The following is an 8,871-nucleotide window of genomic DNA, read 5'->3' as shown; positions in this document are numbered from 1 at the left end:
TCATCAGCATATGAGCGAATGGAGTTTGATAGTTTTTCTTGGTATCAATGTGATGACGATGGAATTGGTGAGCTCGAAGCTACACTCGGTATCGAAGGTGTTTCGAGGTTACAAGTCAAGCTCGAAGCCACAAATGATCAACTGCAAGGGTTCAACACTTGTATAAATTTCCTAATTTGTTCTTATTGGCGATTGAGTACCATTCGGGAAGGTTCGAGCCTAGGCATTGCAAGCTCGAAAGAGATGATCTCGATAAAGTTACTGGCTAAGGACGAGGTTAACTAGAATGACGAGCTCGTTATGTTGGTCGATCTCGAAGGTGTGTAAATTATGCATTTGAGGTCGGTAATTTAGTTTGAACACGATTACTGTTGAAAATCCCTATTACTTGGGGATTTGTTGTAATTTGATAATTCATCCCGATTATAATGGGATATTTTGTAATTAACACATTAATTTGTATTTATTTCAAATTTAAATTGTAACTTCCCAAAATAAAAGGGAAGATATTTTGTAAACCAAGCTATAAATAGACTGGAGAATTTTATTTGTAAACAGAGACAATTTAGAACTGAGAATACTCTGCAGAATTGCTTTCAAAAAGCTTTGAGAGAGTTCCACCATTCAATAATATTGACTCGTGGACTAGGAAGATGGTAACTACTGAACCACGTAAAATCTCGTGTGTTTTTGGATAGTTTTCTTAAAGTTTTTAGTTGCTCTTATTATCTAAGTTGACAAAAAACGGCGTCAACAAACACATTGAAGGAAAAATTGGTTTCTGCTCCTATTGTTGTGTCACTGGATTGGGATCAACCTTTTGAGCATATGTGTGATGCAAGTGACTATGCAGTGGGAGCGGTGTTGGGACATCGTGTAGATAAGGTATTCAAGACTATTTACTATGCTAGTAGGACTCTCCATGATGCTCAACTTAATTATGCCACCGTGGAGACAAAGTTACTAGCCATAGTATTTGCCTTTGATAAATTCAGACCCTACCTAATTGGCAATAAGGTAATAGTGTATACGAACCATTCTGCAATAAAATACCTAATGACCAAGAAGTACGCTAAACCACACTTGATTCATTAGGTCTTGTTGCTACAAGAGTTCGATATGGAAATTCGGGACAAAAAGGGGACTGAGAATTTGGTAGTGGATCACCTACCAAGGCTTGAGAATGAGAATGAGGCTAGTGGAGTTCAAATTGATGATGAATTTCTGGATGAGAAACTCTTTGTTGTGAGTAATGATGAGGGGGTGCCTTGGTTTGCAAATTATGTAAACTTTTTGGTTGCCAAGGTTCCACCTCTGGAGATGTCGAGACAGCAGTTAAAGAAATTCTATTCAGAGATCAAGCACTATTATTGGGAAGAGCCCATTCTCTATCGTCACTATGTAGACCAAGTAATTCGAAGGAGTGTGCCCGAGGAGGAAATGCAGTCTATATTGACTCATTGTCACACTTTACAGTGTGGTGGTCTTTTTGGTGCCCCTAGGACAGCAGCAAAGGTCTTGCAATTAGGATTTTATTGGCCTACATTATTCAAGGATGCCAATCTATATGTGAAAAGCTGTGACCATTGTCAAAGAACCGAGAATATCTCTAGGAGAGACCAAATGCCTATGACAGAAATCCTAGAGGTGGAATTATTTGATGTGCGGGGGATCGATTTTATGGGGCCATTTCCGCCGTCATTTAATAATAAATACACACTCTTGGCTGTGGATTATGTATCAAAATGGATGGAAGCTTCAAATACACTTCAAATGATGGGAATGTAGCATTGAACTTTCTGCACAGGCATATTTTTACCCGGTTTGGAACTCCCCTAGCAATCATAAGCGATGAAGGGAGTCATTTCTGCAATCACAGTTTGTTTCACTGCATTATGTGCCGATATGGAGTTTTCCACCACACTGCATTATCATATCATCCTCAAGCAAATGACCAAGTGGAAGTATCGAATCAGGAAATAAAGAGTATACTTGAGAAGACTGTGAATACGTCGAGGAAAGACTGGTCAAAGAGGTTTGATGAATCCTTATGGGCATATAGAACTGCTTTCAAAACACAAATACGGATATCACCATATCTCTTGGTATTTGGGAAGGCTTGTCATCTTCCTGTGGAGCTTGAACATAGGGCATATTGGGCTGTGAAAAAGCCAAATGTAGATTTGTATAAAGCTGGACAGAAAAGGCTCATGGACCTGAATGAGCTAGAAGAGTTCCGCAACGAGGCTTATAAAAATGCAAAAATCTATAAGGAGAAGACGTAGGCGTTCCATGACAAGCATATCTTGCGTAAAGACTTTCAATCGGGGTATAAGGTGCCCTTACACATTCAAGGTTGAAATTATTTTCAGGAAAGTTGAAATCAAGATGGTCGGGACCTTTCACAGTGGTGGTATCGCTTCCATATGATGCAGTGCAAATACATAGTGAGAAGACAGAGCATTTTGACGTGAATGGTCAGTTCTTAAAGCACTATATTGAGGGCCAAGTAGAGACGTCAAAGTCTATAATTATTTTAAGACCCCTTTGAGAAGGGAAGGCACCGTCCGGCTAAAAGACATAAAAGGCAGCGCTGTAAGAGGCATTCCTATGTCTTTTTTTATTTTTTTATGTTTTATGCTTTATGTTTTGTTGGAACACTTGGGTTTTAAGTTTTAATATTTAGTTGTAATTTTTATTTTGTTTAAGTTTGAATTAGGTTTTATTTAGGATTCGTGAAAATCGTGAAAAGAAAAAATATATATACTGAAAAAAATTCGTGTGGAGGCCAAGTCATGACTTACTTTAGCTAAGTCACGACTTCTGGGAATGTAAGAATCGAAGAAAATGAAAGTGGGAACTAGGGCCACGACATACTCTTTAGAGTCGCGGCCCTGGAGAAGTCAGAAGAGAGGAGATTTTTATGGGAGAATTAGTGTCGTGACATGCTCATTAGAGCCGCGACGCTTGGCGAAGTCAGAGGCTGGTATATTTTCAAGGGGTGACACGGGCTGTGACATGGAGTTTAAGAGTCGCGGCTTCTGGGAATTTTTCTTAGAAAGGTCGCGGCATGGATATTGGAAAGCCGTGACGCCTGGGTTCGAGGCGAAGACAAAAATAGAGGTGGGCCGCGACATGGAACAACATGTGTCGCGACGTGCCCCCGTAGCAGCTTATAAATCAACCCCTTTCATCAATTTTTGCCCATATAATTCAAAACCACTTTCTCTCTCTATGGATTTTTCTATCAATCTCTCTCATTCTCACTTCTCTCACCCATTCTCCCATCCTAATAGCATCCCCAAGCTCTCCAAAAATCCAACACCCACTTCAAAAGTTCTTCAACTCAAACATCCATTCCCAATTTCTCACAATCCCTAACCTTTAATTCATCAACCTAGCCCTAGAATTGATCAAATCATTTGAAGAAAGAAGGAGGGAGTTGGGGGAAGACATACATTGGGTCACAATTTTCTTACATCAAGGGTTCTAGACTTCTACGAGCAAGTAAGTTTTATTCTTATTCAATTTCATTAGAAATTCTGTTTTGGGTAATTTTGGGACATCAAATTTTAAGGGGAGGTGCTGCCAAAATTTTCTTAAACCCTAATACAAATAGTTTGAGATATGGCCACTAGGAAGAACCCCTTTAGGGCAGCCACTACTAATAAAACCAACCATGCTTCCATATCTCGCCAACGACCACCACCACCCGAGCCCATTCCACAACCACCTCCTCCAGTTGAATATGATTCTTCACAATTTATTAATAAGGACACTTTTGAGAATTATCAAACGTGTTGTTTAAGGGAACTCATTAAGGGGCGAGGAATGGAATATGAGGATTTTCCCATCCAAAACGATATTTATGAGATTATAAGACAAGAAATTCAAGGGAGAAATTGAAAGAGTTTTTTGGACAAGAAAATGTCCAAGGTCGATTGTCCAAAGGTCTATGAATTTTATACAAATTTCGAGAGTTCTCGGAATAGGAAGGTATTTTGTAGGGGGTTTGAGGTGGAGTGTGATGTGGATAATATTGATGCCATATATGGATTACCGATGATACCGAGGGAGGAGGATGAATGCCATCAATTGGTTACTTCTGGGAATATTGATTGGAATGATGTTAATGGAACTTTGGGTATTCCTGGATCCCAATTTGTGATGCAAGAGGGGCAGCCAAAGACTTTTCGGAGGCACCAAAGCTTGGATGCTATTCGTGAGTGCTAGGCTTATGCCTAATACTCACTTATCTGATGTTGGGATTGACCGGTGTTTATTGATTTATGCCAGTATGAAGGGGCTGTCGGTGGATATTGGGAGAGTGATACAGTCCAGTATCTGTGATTTGTGATGTTTCCATACTACTGTTGGCTTGGGAGATAGGTCTATGATTACAGACCTGTGTGAGGTATGGGAAGTATCGGTGTACCCGAGTGATTATTATATGAAGTGTATGGGGCCGATTTATCGATCTATCGTGCACAGTTTTCGACCGCCTTCTGTGGAGCCTCCAGTACCACGCCCTCATGGGGCCCAAACTAAGGAGGAAGGAGAACAAGAAAATGCCCAAGCTAATGTAAATGTTCCACCGCCAGAAGAGGAGGCCGTTGAAAGAGAGAAACCACCGTATTTGGCTTTACAAACACCGAGCAACTGGAACACAACCCGCCTTAATTATATTATTCAATAAGGACAACACACTTACCAGTACTTGAGTGCTTTCCATGACTACACAAGGGGGCGGGTGGACCAGGGATATTGAGGCTCTATATCGAATGACCAACAATGAGGCGGATCGAACTTTCTATCAACATCCGCCTCCGTGGAGGCTATTTGATGAGCCCCCGCCATTTTGAGATGATTCGTAGCAGGTAAGTTTTCTTTCCATAATTTTTATAAAACATTGGGGACAATGTTTAGTTTAAGTTTGGAGGAGGGACTTAAAAATTTGTGTGTCTGTTTTTTGTGTTTGTTTTTATAGTATTTTTCTGTGTATATTTGTGTTTTTGTGTTTGTGAATAGGTTGTGCGTCATTGTTTTGTTTTATGTCATTTTGAGTTTTAAGTTTTAAGTTTTAAGTTTGAGTCTAACATGAATTTATTGTGAACCATGATTGCCAATGAAGATAAAGTGAACGATAGATAGTATAATTCAAAGAAAATGAATTCATGAAAACTTGTGTAATTGGTTAACTACTTTTGTATTTCACTTTAGTGTGCCAACATATTTAGAAAACTTTTTCATGCTCTATGAGTTGTACAGTTGAATTTCTTGATGCATATTGAATGGATTTGTGGATTGGATAGTGGGAATTTGTAAATTCTAGAACTTGCTTATTTGTTATTTGAGGCGAAATAATACATCATGCTTGTTTGGAAAAATGATTTAGGCTATTTGGATCGTTTGAGCCATTGATCACCCTTGTTGAGCCTAATATTGTACCCTTTTGTTATGAGCCACTAATAAAGCCTAAGAATTGAGACCTTGATATAAATCCTTCCCTAAGATACTATGATGCACATGATGACAATATGGTGGGGATCTGTATTTGGGTCATTTGGGAAAACTAGTGAGATTCTAAAAAAAAGAAAAAGAATAGAGATAGTATATGTACAAAAATTGAAAAAGAAATTTTCTTGTTTCTATATGAACTACACTCCAAACGTATAAAAAGAAATAAGTTTAGGTGAGTGTAGTTAGTATCTAAAAAAAAAAGAGAATACAAACATTTATCCCTCTTAGTCAAGAAAAAAAAAAGTATTGGGGGGTTTATTAATTGGGTGGAAGAAAAAGGTCATGTGCTTGTGATAACATTGAGCTTAAAAAGTCTTTCTTATCTACCTTTACCTAAGTCATTTAATTATAAGCCTATAAAAACCTATTGATTTCTAAGCTTGTTTTGGTGTATATTAGTGGAGAATGACAAATAAGTAAGCATATGGAATACATAATTGGTTAGCAGTATGCTTGGTTGAAATTCGATATGTATTGATAAATTTACTGTGTTATTTGTTGAGCATGATTAGGTTGTCTTAAATGTTGACATGTTAAAGTGTTTTAGAATAGCAGTTGACAGAAAATCTAGGTTAAGATTTATGTTTAGTAGTTTTTATGAGAATTATGTGATTTACATTCATGATTTGGAGGCATTAAATATTATGGTTCTTTCAGGTTCACGTTAAAAGTTGTGTTGTGTCTTGTTTAGTCTTGTTTTTGTGAATTGGGTCCTTTGTTCGAGGGCGAACAAAGAGTAAGTTTGGGGGAGTTTGATAACTCCATTTTAGTGTCGTTTTGGGATGTGCTTTTGTGGTAATCTTGAGTCTTTTTGTTTGTTTTGTGCAAGATTACACTTGTGTTTGTCTTTGTTGTAGGTCGGTGCTATGAATCATGAGCTAAACGCAAACAGAAGAAGAAATGGTTGGAAAATGGAGCTTTTGGTGGTTGCTCAAGTCAAATTGGCATCAAGGAGGAGTTAGAAGAAGTTTTTGATGAAGTTGATGAAGGAAGGATTTAAAATGGTCAAGTTTTGAAAAAAAAAAACAATAGAGTTAGAGTCGCAGCATGGGCTTAAGGGTCACGGCTCTAGCAAAGTAAGAAGCTACTCAAATCTGGCATGAATCAATGTTGCAGCATGCCCTTTAGGGTCGCGGCATGATGAGTGGCAGAGAGTAAAGGAAAAAATGGGCACGCACATGGGCTGCAACATGATTAACTAAGGGTCGCGACGCTTGAAGACGGAGGCACAAACCTCCTTGAGCATTTTGAAGACATGGACCGCAACATGAGAAGACCAAGGTCGCGGCGCACTTCCCTGAAGAGGAGAAAACATTATTTAGGTTAAAAAAACATTAGAGATTAGGTTTTTTAATTAGGGTTTTAATTACGAATTTTAGAGAGTTTTTGACTGCTAATCTTATTTCTGCATTCTTCTTCTTATTTAATTTCTTTCAAGCTTTGGATGTTAAAGATGATAACATTTATTTTTATTGTGTTAGCTATGTTTTCCATGAACTCAACATTTTTCTCTATGGCTTAATGTAGTCACTTTGGATCTTGTTAATTTTCTATTAAGTGCAATTTTATTCTTCTTCTTCTATTCTTCATCTCTACTGGTTTGTGTTTAATGCTTACAATTTACTAGCTATTTAGTGTATGATTTATGAATTTAATTCGAGATCTGAGAGGGGAGATTTAAATATTCTATTGCCATTGAGACATAGATTGCATATAGGATGATAATATCTATATAATTTGTGTAGCTTTTAGAGTTATGATGTTTAATGCATGCTATGTGTTGAAATCTGTCACATATAAGTAGAAGATTTGCATATAGGTTGAATTCCTTTTATCTTGATAAAGAAATGAGATTGCCTTTGATAACCCGCTATTAAGATAGAATTGTGTTATCCAAAAAACAGGCACGGGTGACATGGCAGACATTTTTAAACACGTGGATGACACCTGGCAGAGTTCTAAATGGAGTATCGACCAGTGAGATATTGCAAGCATAACGGTTGAAGCTTTTCTTACGACCAGCCTGGTCGTACACTTCGCATATTTCAAGATGATTCTGTAAAGATCATAGTCAATCCCGAGATTGTCTCCAATAATTCCTGATGAACCGATTAATTAGGAGAGAATATCTGTAACAAATTAATGTAATCCTCCTTGAGCCTATAAATAAAGAAAGATAGCTCAAGGAAGGGACTTTTTGGGATTTTTGATTACTGAAGATTATAGATTTACTAGAGAATTAGAGCTAATACATTACGATATATTGTTTATTCTTTAGAGGTTGGTGAAACTCATAGAACCCTAGTTCTTTGATCATTCCTTTGAGATCTCATATCAATAATAGCTCAAGTGGACGTAGGTTATTACCAGTTTCTGGGGCCGAACCACTATAAATTCTTGTGTGCTTTACTGTTTTTGTCATTATATTCATTCCAACATATCTGTCCACATCAAGCATTTTGACTCCGTGTCAGTTGACCAAAATCAGGGTCAACATTCTGGTGCTTTCATTGAGAGCTTGATACGATATTGTTGAAGCATAAATGGTGAAAACAACAAAGAAGACTAGACAGGCGACCGACCCTGCACCATCTCAACCGTCTCCTCCTTCAAACGTGATCGAAGATGAGCCACATTTGGAATTTGATGAGAAAGAACTAGATTCCGAGACGCTGAGGAATACCCTGGGGGTATTGCAGGATGAACTGGCCAATCTGAGGGCCAGCCAAGAAAGTGCTGCTGAGATTATGGCACGGCAGCAACAAGAGATTGAACGACAGTGCCAAGAATTGAGTGAAAGACAGGCGGAGATGGACCGCCGTCAGAGGGAGGCCATGGCAGCCCTACAATTGGCTAGGAATCAGGCTGCACCTACCTCACATCCTGATCAACCTTCAAATGGGCCACCCCGAAGGGGTCCCAATCCTAGCCCGCCGATCCAGCCCTCGAGCCCCCAAAAGCCCGAGCAGCCACCAATGCCTCAGGAGGATGTCTCGCCAAGGGATCCTGAAGCACAGCCTCCCTCCCAGGCTGGTCGTGACATTCCCCCGCAGCCAAGGCAGAATAGGGCTAGGCAGCAACCCCGCAGTCCTAGACGCCATAGGGGCGAAGAGCCAAACCCCCCGAGCAAAGGGCAGCATCCTTCTGGCAACAGAAGGAACTCAGAGATAAGCTCTGCGGTCCGGGGGCCCCCATGGCATGATAATGCACGGGGACCTACGAACCAACGCAGGCCACCCTCTAACGCTCGGGAAGTTCCAGCCCGAGGAGGCAACCGAGGGGACAGCCGATCCCACCATAGCCAGTCAAGGTTCAGAGATAGCCATGGTTACAATGAGGCCGACTCGGGCA

General features: G+C 39.5%; 1 protein-coding gene across 1 annotated transcript; it reads left to right on the top strand.

Annotated features, from left to right (window-relative positions):
• Positions 1 to 1,895: 1,895 nt before the first annotated feature.
• Positions 1,896 to 2,285, top strand: LOC133799593 (uncharacterized). The gene has a single exon (XM_062237595.1). It carries the CDS (start codon positions 1,896 to 1,898, stop codon positions 2,283 to 2,285), a length of 390 nt encoding a protein of 129 aa, XP_062093579.1.
• Positions 2,286 to 8,871: the final 6,586 nt, after the last annotated feature.

Source organism: Humulus lupulus, chromosome 9 (genome assembly GCF_963169125.1).
Source record: "Humulus lupulus chromosome 9, drHumLupu1.1, whole genome shotgun sequence".
NCBI lineage: Eukaryota > Viridiplantae > Streptophyta > Magnoliopsida > Rosales > Cannabaceae > Humulus > Humulus lupulus.
This window is presented reverse-complemented; position numbering and strand designations above follow the sequence as displayed.